This window comes from Rana temporaria, chromosome 6, assembly GCF_905171775.1.
Source record: "Rana temporaria chromosome 6, aRanTem1.1, whole genome shotgun sequence".
Lineage (NCBI taxonomy): Eukaryota > Metazoa > Chordata > Amphibia > Anura > Ranidae > Rana > Rana temporaria.
In genome coordinates, this window is record NC_053494.1 from 102,723,155 (window position 1) to 102,738,550 (window position 15,396).

At 43.8% G+C, this 15,396-nt stretch overlaps 1 protein-coding gene across 1 annotated transcript in view; it reads right to left on the reverse strand.

The window, feature by feature from the left end:
• The window catches only part of DNAH7 (dynein axonemal heavy chain 7), a 438,794-nt gene that overhangs the window by 171,635 nt on the left and 251,763 nt on the right, over positions 1-15,396 (reverse strand). The window contains exons 41-44 of the mRNA XM_040357086.1: positions 13,555-13,784; positions 10,870-11,200; positions 4,367-4,713; positions 280-460 (exon numbers count right to left, since the gene is read on the reverse strand). Coding sequence (XP_040213020.1) covers positions 280-460; positions 4,367-4,713; positions 10,870-11,200; positions 13,555-13,784 — 1,089 coding nt within the window. The remainder of the gene's footprint in view (positions 1-279; positions 461-4,366; positions 4,714-10,869; positions 11,201-13,554; positions 13,785-15,396) is intronic.

Below are 15,396 nucleotides of genomic sequence, written 5' to 3' on the forward strand. Positions count from 1 at the left end.
GAGCAGTCATCATTTTTGGACAATACAAAAACCCCACGTTTGGTCTCCATTTTATTTTTCTCCAGTTTTTATAAACAGGTGTATGGTGCACACATTAGAATGTGAGCAGTTAATATGGAACAGAGAAAATTAATTAAAAAAAACACATTGCCCATATTGACCATTTAGGATTATTGTATATTTCTGCAAAATGAAAGATCAAGGCTTGCTATGGGCAACAAATTTGCTGCTTATTTAATTTTGTTCATGTTTACTAAACTGAAAGGTCTCTGTAAATACCTCATTCTCAAGATCTGCCTTCTTTTGCTTGTTCTCTTCAAGTGTCAGCTCAAGTCCAGCCAGCTTATCTTGTACCTTCTTTAAATCTGCTTGTTTCATCTTCAAACTGTCCATAGCAACCTTCAGTTCACTTTCTGCTTGGTTCAGCTTCACCTTTTTAGGTGCCACTACCTTGGCCACTCTAAAGTAATAGCAATACATAATATGAAATATGTTGGTAATACATTAAACATGGTACATCATTTACATTTTATGGTGGTGTTTGAAAATTGTATTTTAAAAAAAAAAAAGAACAGTCAAATTAAAGAACTAAAGGAAAATTATTATTATTTTTTTTTCATTTTGGATTTAGCAAGGGAGGGTTGTAACTCGTCAGATTTTTTTCACCATCTGTGTCGCATTGCAGAGATTTCCTTCACTTTGTGTCCCATAGCCAAACAGGAAGTGAGAGGAAGTCCACGCAAATTAAAGAATTTCCTTGGGGACTCCCAGGTCACGAGAAATAGTGTCCCCATTGGAAGATTTCACCATTATTTTGGTAGTCGGATCCCAAGTCGCGGTAGTGTGAACGGGCACTTAATGTGCTTTTTTCACACAGAGATACTGTAACTATAAACATGCAATACTATAAGTAAATGTAGCTTTTGAAAAGACAAACCTGTGCCTTTGTGACATAAAGAAGGTGAAGCTTCCCACCTCTCTTGTACACAGTAGGTCAGCGAGGCAGTGGCAAATGGCTTTTTAAATAGTTACTTTTCGAACAGAAAAAGTGCAAATCATGTGCTTTTAGTGCACTGTTTTTTGATTGTTGCTGTTATGATTTAGCACTGCTGCTCCGGAGGCAGGTCAAAGTAAGTATTTTACTGCAGGGGTTAGTTTAGTGTTAAGAAATCGTTTGGAGGTTGGGTAAATGTTAGGTTCAGGGATTCAGGAGTTTAGTTTAATTATTAAGAGAGAAGTATGGGTTTGGGGGATTTTCCTCCATCATCCATCTAGGTGGATGCTGCATCTGTCCTCCGACGCCTCTGCACTGAGAACCGAGCAATCAAACATTGCTGATGGCTCGGTTCTCACAGCTCCCCGAGCAGAGAGGTGCAGACTGTCAATCAGCAGCTCTCTCCTCTGCTCTTCCACTCTCACTGGAGCGCTGAGCTGTGGAGGAGCATGGAGCGGCTGTCTCAGGATCTCAACAACTTGCTGAGAGGCTGAGATGGGTGTCAGTCCAGGCACCTGGCGGATCCAGACTTTATTGTCATGATGACCAGGTGCCTGGACTCATATCCCTGATATCAGCAGAGAGTGGACTTCAGCCCACTCTCTGTTGAAAACGGGTCACAGGACGAATTGCACTCCTGTGATCCAGCTTTGGCTGGCCTTCCCCTTTAAAGTTAAAGCGGACCATCAATAATTTTTTTCATCTTTCCATCTATTCAATCTTCTGCCCTTGGTGTTTTAACTTTGCCAGTAAATACCTTATACAGCCCACTTCCTGATTCTTGTCTGGTCAAAAGCCTAGGCTTATGACATCATGCACAGCTCTCTCTCACAATCCTGACATTTTGCCAGGAAAGGAGGGGGATGATTCATAAGAGGGCCAATAAGAGCTGCAGGGCTGTAGAGGTGTTCCTCTGTGTAAATTCAGGAAATGAACAGGCAGTAGCTTCAGCTGCTCACAGTTAAAATAGATGCAGCCAGACTTAGCGGAGGGAGAATGCAGTTCCCCTTTAAGGTAAGGGTTAAACTGAGACATATGCCCTGTCCACACGACCGGTTTTGCCGTCTGAATAAACGTTTTTTCCAACGGAATTCCACTCAAGCTGTCTTGCATACACAGTCACACCAAATTCCGACCGTCATGTACACTACGACGAGCCGAGAAAAATTAAGTTCAATGCTTCCGAGCATGCGTCCACTTGAATATGAACATGCATGGTTTTTAGTCCATCGGAATTGCATTCAGACGAACGGAAATTCCGAAAATCGGAAAAATTGAGAACATGTTCTCTATCTAATTCCGTCGGAATTTCCGATGGAAAAATTCAGATGGGGCATACACACGGACGGAATATCCGATGAAAGGCTTCAGTCTGACTTTTTCCATCGGAAATTCCGCTTGTGTGTACAAGGCATTAAGGATATTTTGTTTTGCTTTAAAATATAAAAATATATTATACTTACCTACTCTGTGCAATAAGTAATATTCCAAAGAGGGGTCCCTTACCTCCTCTTCTGGCACTGTTTGCTCCCACTTCCTCTGAGTGCCCCCACAGCAAGCTGTGTGTCATAAAGGGTGTCCTGTGCAGGGGGGCTCCCGAGCCAGGATGTGCACATCTAGAGATACACACAGTGCCCGTAAGCCATACTCCTGCACCCTCCTCACAGGAGATCCTCCATTTCTTCAATGCTCCTGGCCCTTCCCTCCTTTTGAGTGCTCCTACCCAAGCCGAGCCACAGCTCTCTGTATCCATTCAGACACTGAGCCATGGTACGCCCCTGCCCACCCCCTCTCTTTCCTCATTGGCTCACTGAATTTGACAGCAGCGGAAGCCAATGGCGCAGAAATGCCATCTCAACCAATGGGAGGGAGAGTCTCGGTCAGCTGAGACATTCCTGCAACATCGCTGGATTGAGATGGGGCTCGGGTAAGTATTAGGGGGGCTGCTATACACAGAAGGCTTTTTATCTTAATGCATAGAAAGCATTAAGATAAAAAACTTTTACCTTTACAACCACTTTAAGCCATGAATGTGTATGGATTTCTTATAATAAGGATACTGTTTAGTGTCACTCTGAATGTTACAAGTTCAGGTAGTGAGATGTTAAACTGTTATGGTATGCTTTATAAATTATTTATAATCCCCAAACCCTGCACAAAAAGCTAATCATGCCATGCTTCTAGCATCAAGATCCAATGTACTGGTTAATAATATGGCCAAATAACAACACAATGGGTTTCAAGATATAGTGACCACAGTACAGGTCTAGATGCCTTAACAATGCTAATAGTGTTCTTGATTTTGAGAATAATGAAATCTGTGGGCAGTATATTTATTACGAAGCTTAGCTGAACAGCACAGGGACATGACTTCAAACTAGGAGGAGGACAGTTCAAAACGAACCTAAGAAAGTATTATCGGGCAGCACAGTGGAGTAGTGGTTAGCACTTTCACCTAGCAGCAAAAAGGGTCACTGGTTCGAATCCCAACCACAATGCCTGTGTGGGTTTCCTCCCACAATCTAAAGACATGCTGGTAGGTAAATCAGATCCTGTCTAAATTGGCCTTGTACCTTGTACTACTGTTAGGGACCTTAGGTTGTCCTTGAGGGGAGGGATTGATGTGAGTGTACAATGTATATGTAAAGCGCTGCAAAAATTGACGGTGCTAAATAAGTACCTGAAATTAATAAATAAATATAATTTTTTCTAAAATAGTAGTTGATTCTTGTCACAGACTTCCAGCAGAAGTAGTGAATCAGTTGATAGTAAGTGACCACATGCTTGAGACAAACATGGATCTATCTATACTAAGGCCCCGTACACACGAGGGGATCTCCGCTGGAAACGATCCGCCGGACCGTTTCCAGCGGAGATTCCTCCTCCGGATTTGGATCCGATGGCTTGTACTCACCATCGGATCAAAATCCGCGCGGAATTCATCTGCAGTGACGTGTCGCGCCGTTGCCGCGATGATGACGCGGCGACGCCAGAATGTAAGTACTTCCACGCATGCGTCGAATCATTACGACGCATGCGAGGGAGGGGAGCGGACGGATTGATCCGGTGAGTCTGTACAGACCACCGGATCAATCCGCTGGACCCGATTCAAGCGGATACATTTCTTAGCATGCTAAGAAATTTATATCCGCTTGAAATTGATCGGGCCGAGGAATCTCCGCGGATAAATATCCGCTAGGCCGTACAGACGACCGGATTTGTCCACTGGAACTGATCGGCGGATCAATTCCAGCGGATAGATCCGGTGGTGTGTACGAGGCCTAAGACAGACATGTTCAAAAAAAAAAGGAGGCAGACTACTGCCATCAGTTTCCACATGTGTTTAATACAACAATTTGTATTTAGTCTTACTTGTCATATAAATCCATGGCAATCACCCATTTACATAGGCCCTCTGCAGCTGTAGATGCATTTCGAATTTTATCTGGAACAAATTCAGCATTGGTAATATATTGTTTTCGTATTATGCTCATGTAAGCTGCTGGAATGTTATCCTTATCATATTCATGAAGTGACTGAAGAAATTTCATATCTCCCAAAACTCTTTTTGCCGGGCCCCAGAAATCTTCAATCTTTCGTCCTGTACCACTAGGATCTGGTATTTTATCAGGCTTTACTCCTTTTAATATGCAAATTGCCTCCATGACAAGTTTTACTCCAGCAGGGGGACTTTTCATAGCCTTCATTACTGTGATGTCCTAAAGCAAACACAACATATATCAATTACACTTTTACATTTTCAAGCAGAATATTTGTAATTAGAGTTCCTAAGCTGAAGTTCAATTTGTTGTTACAGGTCTGAAATATGTCCAAACCACTCCTCAGTTCAAAATAGGGTTTTCCTCCATCTGCAGAATCGGAGGATTGCGGCACCGGGCGAGATCCGGTGTCAGCGGATATTCATCCGCTGACACCCGCGATCTCATAGGGACCAATATATGTCCCTTTTTCATCCGTACACGGATGGATGAAAAAGCAGACATACGGTCCGTCCGCCCGTGTGAAAGAGTCCTTACATACAGTAGTTACCCCATCATGGGCTGACACACAATAGTTCAGGCTTTGATTCACCTGTCAATATTTAATTTTGATGAAGAATCTATTAAAGGTTACCATGTCCAATAGTAAACATTACCTTAATGCATATGTAAATGCCCCCACACAAACTAATATACAGTTTACCAGTCTTTAAATGCAGTGGCTGCTTTAGTTTCCTTTTTTTCAGGCTTCTCCTCTTTTATTTTTACATGACAGTTCTGCAAATCACACACTAGCTGTCCTTTCATGCTCAATTCTCCACTGTATCTTTGGAGGCAGCCATGGTTGTCACACAGGCTGGACTTCATGGTGGATTGGCAGGGCTGTATCCTGGCCTAGGCCAACAAGGCCCAGGCCTAGGGCAGCATGTTGCAGGGGGGCAGCATGGAAAGAGTCCCTGCCGGCTTGTGCTACACTGTTAGTGTAGCGCCAGTCTTATGGAGCGTACTGGACAGAGAGGCAAATTAGTCTAGTGCCCCCATAAAACAGCCGCACTGCTTCCGGCCAGCATTCCGCAACTGTGGGGGGGCGGAGCTTCTCATTTTGACTGTCCTATTATCCTGAACCACAAACCTTCCTCACTGTGCTATGTATTTTCTGCTGCACCATTGGCATGGTTATATCTTCTTAGTCCTCTCCATAAAATTTGCAGAATTTTGTGCCTAAAGTAGAACTATAGGCAACACTTTTTTTTAAGGGAAGGGCGGGTCTTAAACAGCAAGGGGTGTGGCCTTGACAGAAAGGGGTGGGTCATATTTTAATTAGGGGGTGCACGAGTTTAGTCAGGCCTAGGGCAGCACAAAACCTAAATACACCACTGAGGATTGGTAAGACTAGTTGTTTACAAAAGAAAAATAAGCTTATTTGCTGTCTTTTCAGCTCACAAAAAGTGAAAGACCAATTTTTTGACAAGATTAATGTGTTATTCTGTAGTTGCTGAAAATGTTCTTAGCCTGAATAATAATAATAAAAAAAAACAAATGCAGCCACTACATCTAAGAACTGTAAGCTGCAGTGTGTTACATTTCTGTTTTTGAGTTTAGATACACTTTAATGAAGAAACCTAATTGTATAGTGTGGTAGAAATATTTACACAATTCCCATTTTTCTCATTACCACTTAAAACATGAGTCATAACAAGACTTAAAACAGCTCTGCAGTTTACCATCTGCAATGGAAGGTAATTATATTTGTAATATGTAAGGTACAAGTTATGGTAAATAAACTTCAAAAGTTTGAAAATTCCATTAACTTTTATAATTAGGTTGCAAACAGAATCCAGTAGTTGGTAAGTGCCAGCGGTAAAGAGCAGTAATATAGAACAAAGTGAAAATCAGAAATTCCCCAGCATGTGAGGAAAGTCTTAAAGGGAAACTAAACCCTCCTATCCTTTACAGTCAAAGAATCTGCTATCTTAGCCTCTGTTTGATCTGTAGTTGCCATGGTGATGCACAGATAATCAGTTATGACACATTTTGTTTGGGTACAGCGTCGCACGACCGCGCAATTGTCAGTTAAAGCAGAACAGTGCTGTATCGTAAAAAATGCCCTGGTCAGGAGGGGGGTAAAACCTTCCGGGGCTAAAATGGTTAAAGGAACTCGGCAGGTAGGTTGTTCCAAACATCTTGGAGAACCAACCACCGAATTTCTGTAGACGTAAGTTGCCTCAAATCTTTCTGTTTCTTCATGTAATCCCAGACAGACATGATGATATTGAGATCTGGGCTCTGTGGGAGCCAAACAATCACTTACACGACTCCTTGTACGCTGAACATAGGGCCAGATCCACATACATGTGGAACGGCGCAGCGTATCAGAGATACACTACGCCGCCGTACCTTACCTGGCGCATTTTCGAATCCTCAGCGAGTTCGCACCGTAAGTTACGGCGGCGTAGTGTATTTCTGTCGGCGGATTTGAAATTGGGCGGGTTGGGGGCGGGTTTCATTTAAATGTAGCGCGTCTCCGCGCCGAATGAAATGCGCATGCATCGTTCCTAAATTTTCCGCCGTGCATTGCGCTAAATGACGTCGCAACGACGTCATTTTTTGAACTTAGACGTGACTTACGTCCATCCCTATTCACGGACGACTTACGCAAAAAATTACAATTTCGACGCGGGAACGACGGCCATACTTTAACATGGCAAGTCTATCTATACGCCGCAAAATAGCAGCTTTAACTATACGTCGGAAAAAGCCGACTAGAGACGACGTAAGAGAATGCGACGGCCGCGCGTACGTTCGTGGATCGTCGGAAAAAGCTAATTTGCATACCCGACGCAGGAAATGATGCGAACTCCATCCAGCGGACGCAGAAGTATTGCATCTGCGATCCGAAGGCGTACAAAGCCATACGCCTGTCGGATCGAACCCAGATGCCGTCGTTTCTTGGTTTGAGGATTCAAACTAAAGATACGACGCAGGAAATTTGAAAGTACGCCGGCGTATCAGTAGATACGCTGGCGTACTTGCTCTGTGGATCTGCCCCATAGTTCTTAATGACATTGGCTGTATGTTTGGAGTTGTTGTCTTTTTTCAGAATACATTTGGGGCAAATCACAAGCCTCCCTGATGATATGGCATTATGGATAATTAAAGCAGGTAATCCCTGCGCAGAACATTCCTTTAAAAAAACAAACCAAAAAAACAAACATGTCATACTTACCACCTCTGTGCAGTTGGTTTTGCACAGAGTGGCCCCAATCCTCCTCTTCTGGAGTCCATCAGTTGTGCAACTGGCTCCTCTTCTTCTCAAGTGCCCCGCCAGAGAAGTGTTCTCCCTTGGGCACCCGTGCAGGCACGCTCCAGTGTCTTGCTGTTGCGTCCATTGACACAGACAGCAGGACTCGGCCCTGCCCCCCCAGCTCCTGCATCATTGGATTTGATTGACAGCAGAGGGAGCCAATGGCTGCACTGCTATCAATCTATCTAATCAGGACCCGAGACACCGTCTGGAGTGGGCATGCTCGTACCCGGCGCCGAAACAATTGGGCTTAGGTAAGTAAAAGGGGGGCTCTGTGGGGGCTGGTGCACTACAAGAGGTTTTTCACCTTAATGCATTTAATGCATTGAGGTGAAAAACCGCAAGGGTTTACAACCCCTTCAATACAGTAAATGTGACAACATTTTAAAGAAAATTCATATTACCGTATTTTTCGCCATATAAGACGCACTTTTTTCCCAAAAAAATATGGTGGAAAATGTGTCTGCGTCTTATAGGCCGAATGTGCATCAGGCACCGCCCCCTGCCGCCGCTGTCAATGCCCCCACCACTGCCAGCAACTCCCCAAGCTCAGTGCTGTGTTATGGGCTATGGAAAAAGCCCCCCCACCCGCACAAATGCAGCCCCCGTCGGCCGGGTCGATATAGCGGCACTTGCAGGGGTGGACTGACACAAGCCCAGTGACGAGCGCCCTGTGATTGGCCGGGCGGCCGACATGGGCGTCTGTGATTGGCTCCGGCGGCGAATGTGGAGGCGGGGTTGGTCTGTGAGTGAGCAAGCTGCACGTGTGAGTACCGCTTCTCTGCCTGGCGTGCTGTGTCTCCTGAGGGCTCCCTCTGTCACTGTCAGCCCCTCTCCCATTACGGTATGGAGAAAAACAGAAGGAAAAAAGTGAGTGATCTGTATTTAATGTATGCAAAAAAATGTATCCAGCACTTACATTAAATAATGCAATGTAGAAGTCCGGGAGGCTGATGTGGAACTTTTAAAGCTGGTCAGTCATGCCAGGAACGAGAGATCGTGTCATGTAGCCAGTATATCAGTCAGCTCACCTCTGTCTGCCGCTCTTCCACTCTGTCAGTCAGACCCCTTCTCTTTCAGCCCACCTCCCCCTCTGTCTGTTAGTGCCCCCCTCTTTATCAGCACCCCTTTTCTATGAGCCACCTACAGTGGCATACCCACAGCAGGGCCAGGGTGCCAGCCAGCTACCCAGGGTGACCCATCCACACCAGCAAACCAGCCAGCCACACACAGTAGCCAGCCCGACATGTCCTGACACTTGCTGTGAGGGTAGAGCAGCCCGAGCGATGGCACAGGTAAGGCTGCAATATTGGCAATGGTCTGGCTGCATTTCTTTGGCAATGGTCTGGCTGCATTTCATGGGCACTGGTAAATATTTTGGTACACCATTTGGTTAAGAATATTATTTTTTTCTTGTTTTCCTCCTCTAAAACCTAGGTGCGTCTTATGGTCAGGTGCGTCTTATACGGCGAAAAATACGGTAAATCAACAACAAATGAATTCATGCTAAAAAGTTGCAACATTGTGAAAATAATTGAAATAAAAATCAATAAAGTGCTGTGAATTCTCTGTCCCACAATAGTCTCTCAATAAAGTGCGTTCCATGCAGTAAAATGACAAGGTGAAGAAGGTGCTCATCTTCCTCTCGTGCCCTCACTCACCAACTTTCCATGGAAATATCGCCTTTGGTAAAAGATGAGGGATCCTATATGGCTCTATGCAGTAGTGTATTTAGGACTTGTGCTGCCCTAAGCCTGACTAAACTTGTGCACCCCCTAATTTAGATATGACCCACTTCCTGTCAAGGCCACACCCTTTGCTGTTTAAGACCCGCCCTAAAATTTTCGAGTGGGGACACTAGTTCTGAGGGCCTAAGGGGGGGGGCCAATGGACTCTGCAATGGGACAGGGATGGTGAAAAATAAACTGACAAGGGCTATAACCCTCCCTTACTCTATCCAAAATGAAAAAAAAAGTGTTGCCTATAGTTCTACTTTAAGCACAAATTTCTGATAATTTTATGGAGAGGACTATGAAGATATAACCATGCCAATGGTGCAGCAGAAAACATATAGCGCAGTGAGGAAAGGTTTTTGGTCCAGGATGATAGGGCAGTCAAAGGTAGATGCGGTGCCCCACCCCCAGTTGCGGAATGCTGGCCTTCAGCATACAGGCAGACTAATTTGCCTCTCAGCCCAGTCTGCCCCATAAGAAAGGCGCTAAACTAACAGTCAGCGGGGACTCTTTCCGTGCTGCCCCCCTGCCAAGTGATGCCCTTGTTGGCCTAGGCCAGGATACAGGATTGGCTCTATGGATAGTTCCTCAACTCTTCCTCCCATTTCCACCAACTTTCCAATGTGAGTGTAAACCTTTTTATTTAAATAAAATACTTTTTAATCCATACAGTATCACGCTGTGAATGTATACGTCTCCTTCAATGATAATGTGTAATTGGTGGAAATGCCAATGAGGAGGAAGAGAACCAGTGCTCTTGTGCACAGCGCTGGATCAAGATTGGGATCAGGTAAGCATTGGGGGGCAATGCTGCACACAGAAGGGGCTTTACCTACATGCACAAAGGTAAATAAAAAACTTCAGCCTTTACAACCATTTTAAGTAAACATTAGCTTTGTCCAAGTAAAATGCTTTCACAACTTTAGAAAGCAGCTAATTTTTTGCCAGGTTTTGAGGTTTTGAATGTCAATGAAATGTAACTTGCTAGAGAGAGAAAATAACCGCTCAGAAGTCATCAAAGAACCTCCTCACTGGAACCAAGCCATGGGTGCCGGCAATGCAATAGTGATGCAAAAATACAAAGGAAACTTGGACAGCCGCACTCCAAAAATGTTCTTTTAATTAAAATCGATCACAAAATAAACATGCCACAGCAAAAAAAAAAAAAAATTGGAACAAAAGCTAACATTTCGCACTGTAGCTTCAGTGCTCCTTTAATGTTTTATGAACAATAACAAAAACTAAAACAGCTGCTTATCTACAGTATAGCAATCATAATATCATAACATGTATACCAGATAAAACACCAATTTATAAATATGAACAGTAGATACCCACCTGTGGAGTAAGGGTGTTCAGGGCAGCCAGAGCAGATTCCAGCAAAGGCAAAGCTGCAGCCAGCTCGCTGTCACATTCATCCTTGATTGCTTTGGCAGCCAATGCTTGTTCATTAGCTACTGCTTCATCTGCTTTCACAATCTTCTCTGTCTTGGCCACCTCAATTGACTCTCTCTCAATGACTACCATCGTCTCATTCACCTTTTTGCTGGCTTCCTTCAGCTGTGGCTGGAGAGCTTCCAACTCACTTTGCATTGTAGTGACTTGGGATGATGCAGATTCCAGCTTCTGTAAGCCCACTTCATATCGCTGTTTCATTTTTATTACTTCTCTGCAAGAATTTAAATAATTTTACCCTGATAACATTAAAATTACTGAAGTATACCAAGACATGTCCAAGACCAGGGCCGTCTTTAAGGCAGGGCAAAAGGGGAAGCTGCCCTGGGCCCTGTCATTGTTGTGGGGCCCAAAGCAGATGCCTCATACTATCCCAGTTTAAATTCCCTTTTCCCTTGAAGTTTTAGTCCTTTGCTGTGTCCTGATATCCCAGTGTTAATTTCTGCTACTAATGCTGCCTAGCTCTGCCCTATTGTTGTGTACAGATGACTCACCTGCAGACCTGTGTTTACATGTAAATAACCATCATTCATATGTAAATAACGGAGGCCGACGGCATTCATATGTAAATAAATGCGTCATTTATATGTATATCATGCCCCTCCGCAGTGAAAAGATGATGTGCTGTAACCTCTAGCAACTAATCCGTGAGCCGTAATGTGTGCTGTAACCTCTAGCATCCAGTCAGTAAGTGGTAATGATATGCTGTAACCTCTGACAACCAATCGCAATCACTGCCTGATCTGATACAATAAACTGATTTTAAGTCTAGCTGCAAAATTGCATGGGGGGGCGGCCAAGAAATTTTTTGCCCATGGTCCAATCAACATTAAAGACGGCCCTGTCCAAGACTATTGCATAATCAGTGCCTCTATGCACCCTGTCAAAGGACTGCAAGCAGGACAAGTCAGTGGGGTCAATTCACTAAGAGATAAATATTGCATTGATTTTTGCCTTTTAACAACTCAGTACTGTATTTAAACTTATATGTATTGACTTAAATAATTATGTTTTGCTATATTTAACACTTAAATCTAGTGTTATTTTTACATTGTTTTATCACAAGATAATACTACATCAGATGAAGATTGTTCTATAAATGAAGGCAAATAGAAATATTGTGAAAGGTGTGCCCTCATTCAGCTTGGTTCACACTGATGCGATTTCTAATTTTTAATGTGGAATGCATTGAATTGCAAGTGAAAACATCAGTTTCTATGGAGCCTATTCACATACATGCAGTGCGACTGCAATCCAACTTTAAAGGAGTGTGGTGCGATGCAGTGCGATTATGTGGTCCATAGACTTCAATGGACAAGCATCGAAATTGCATCTGCTTTCTTTTTTAACTATTTTGCAATGCAATTTGTGTTGGTTGCTAAAAGTTAATGTCCTGTCAGCAGCAGGGAAGAGTCATCAGTTGTTGAGGAACCGGCACATGCCGACTTCTTAACAACGATGAGTCATCCCTGCTGTCAGTGGGGGATTCTCCGCTGACAGCAGAAAGTAAACAAAGTAGTCTGCAAAAAAAAAAGAGCCTGGAGATCCCTCCCCCAATCCATACCAGGCCCTTTGAGTCTAGTGTGGATTTAGGAAAAAAAAAAGGTGGGGCCCTGCCAAAAATCCAAAGACCCAAGCATGCAGTTGACAGGCCAAGAAAAGAGGGGAAACAAGTGAAAGCCCGTCCCAACCATACTAGGCCACATGCCCTCAATGGGGGTGGGGGCACATGTTGACGAGGACCAGCGCCTCTTCCCTACAACCAGTGTGGGTCAGCGGCCGGCACTAATCGTGATTGAAGAAGGATTTACATCCGAGGACAAGTTTTTTTTTTTTTTTTTTATAAACAAACTGTTTGTGTTTTTATTTTATATTTTTTGGTGTGTGTACTATGTACCCCATATTAATTAACATTGAAGGTAGAGGGATATGGGGGCCCCCTTCTTAAAGATGGGTTCCAGATTCTGATAAGCTACCCTGCACCACCACAACCACCATGTCAGGGCTTCTCCTCATCGGCATGGGGAGAAGGTGCTTTGCTATGATTCAGAAGGGGGTGCGCCTGCTTGTCCCCCCCCCTTTTTTTGGCCTGCTGGACTGCATGCTTGGATAAGGCTCTGGTATGGATTTGGGGGTTGATCCCATGCATTATGTTTTACAGTTCCTTAACCTATGACTCATCTCTGCTGCTGGCAGCAGGGATGAGTCACTGGTTGTTAGGATGTCGGCGGTTATCAGCTCCTTAACAACCAGTTACATATCCCTGCTATTTTGGGAGTAGCTGCCATTTACTGCATTTTGCACTATAAAATAATGTAAAATATTCATAGGTATTAGAAAACTATTCTTTGATACTAGAAGTTTTGACATACAGATTTAAATTTTCTCTTGATCAACTATTTATTCCTAAATGATGTTGTTTCTGCAGTGTCCCTGTAAATCCTGACAACAACCACCAGTTAATATATTAAAATGTGGTTTGTCTCTGCATTGGTGATTTGTGTGTCTTTAGGCTCTGTCATACTAAAATCCAATAAATGATCTGCCTGATCTAGTGATAATACTTACAATCGTTTTTTCTCCAGTAATGTTTTAAATGTAGAGATTAGTTCCAAATAAGATGTGGGTGTAACATAATTATATCTCTGTAGCTCCATGCGGAACTTCTCAGACAGGTTAATGGTAGAAGTGTGGAAGATTTTACACATGTCAATGCAACCATTCTTAATTTCTTCTGACATTTCTATATCTTCTAGATAGCGTGTTGCTACGGCTTGAAGTGCATCTTCTGGCCAGGTCTAGAAAACAGGTTTGAAACAGAATATTCTTTAAAGAAATTACCCAAGTATGACATAAAGTCATGATGACCATAGCAGTTAAACTCCATATTACCAAAAACAAAAAAAATATATTATTGAAACATAACTCGTGTGCATTCCCATAATTACATCTCATACCATTTCTCCTAATATATACATAGAATTTTAATATAACACCTCATTTTCTGTTCGGAATATCTCCTCCATTAGTGTGATTTGCTATATGGGATAGCAAAATAGCGAAGTGGTGGCCTTGCAGTGCTGGAAAGCTGTGTTTAAGTCCTACCAGGCATACCACTTGCAAGGAGCATTGACCAGTTGACAGGGCCGCCATCAGGGGGGTACAGGCAGTACACCTATAAATGGTCCGGTGGTCCCAAGGGGCCCGGATGGCATGCTCTTTTTTTTTTCCGTCAGCACCCAAAGCCCCCCGACCTCTAAGGGGCCCGGTCGTCTCTAGGGCCCCAGATGGCATCCCCCTCTTTTTTTAAATTTTTTGTATTTTTTTCGTCAGCAGCCAAAGCCCCCCCCCCCCGACCTCAAAGAGGCCCGGTGGTCCCCAGGGCCCCAGAATTGTATTTTTTTTTTCGTCAGCACCCAAAGCTCCCCCTACCTCTAAGGGGCCCTGATGGTATCCCCCTTTTTTTGTCAGCACCCAAAGCCCCCCGACCTCTAAGGGGCCCGGTGGTCCCCAGGGCCCCAGATGGCATCCCCTTTTTTTATTATTTAAAAAAAAAAATTATCAGCACCCAAAGCCCCCCGACCTAATTCAGCGGGGCAGCTCCCCCTGCTTCTCGATTCGTGGCGGCCCCCCCATTCTAAATTACTGGCGCCCCTCCGCTTTCTCAACTTGCGACACTCCACCCTGCTTCTCAACTTGCATCACCCCCCGCTTCTCAACTTGTGACACTTCCCCCCCGCTTCTCAATTTCCGGCGGCAACACTCCCCCCTCGGTTCTCTGCTCCAGGGGGCCCATGCCTGAAGCTGTGTAAGGGGCCCCAAAATTCCTAATGGCGGCCCTGCTAGTTGATACACAGCATATTAAGCATTATCAGTTACACATACTCAACACAGTAAGGCCAGGTGTCCGCTTTTGTGCATTTTTTAAATGTGCTGTAGCGTGCACACACATACAGTATATCATTCTATTGGGCATCACAACGCATGAAAATAAACAGAAAAATGGAAGTGCATCATTTTTCAAACTGCAATGGACTGCAGAAACCCGAGCATCTTTATTGAATAACATGCATTGTATTGGTTTAAAGTGCATAAGACCTAAAGAATACGTTTTCATCACTCTAAGTATGCAGGTGGGAGTAAGAGCTTGTTTACACAATGTCCATTAAGCTGCGTTTGATCTGCATAGATGAATGCAGGCTCAATGCAAGGACACATAGAAAACAATTGTTTTCTATGTGCCCTGTTCACACCATATATGTGCATTGGTACAATGTGCTGGAAATGCAGTATGTATGTATGCATTTGTATGCAGTTAAACTCACCACACTATACGTCACTACACCACTGCGTGTCAGAACATGCTGCAATGCATGTAGTATTATGTTATAACACGTCAATAAAGTAAAA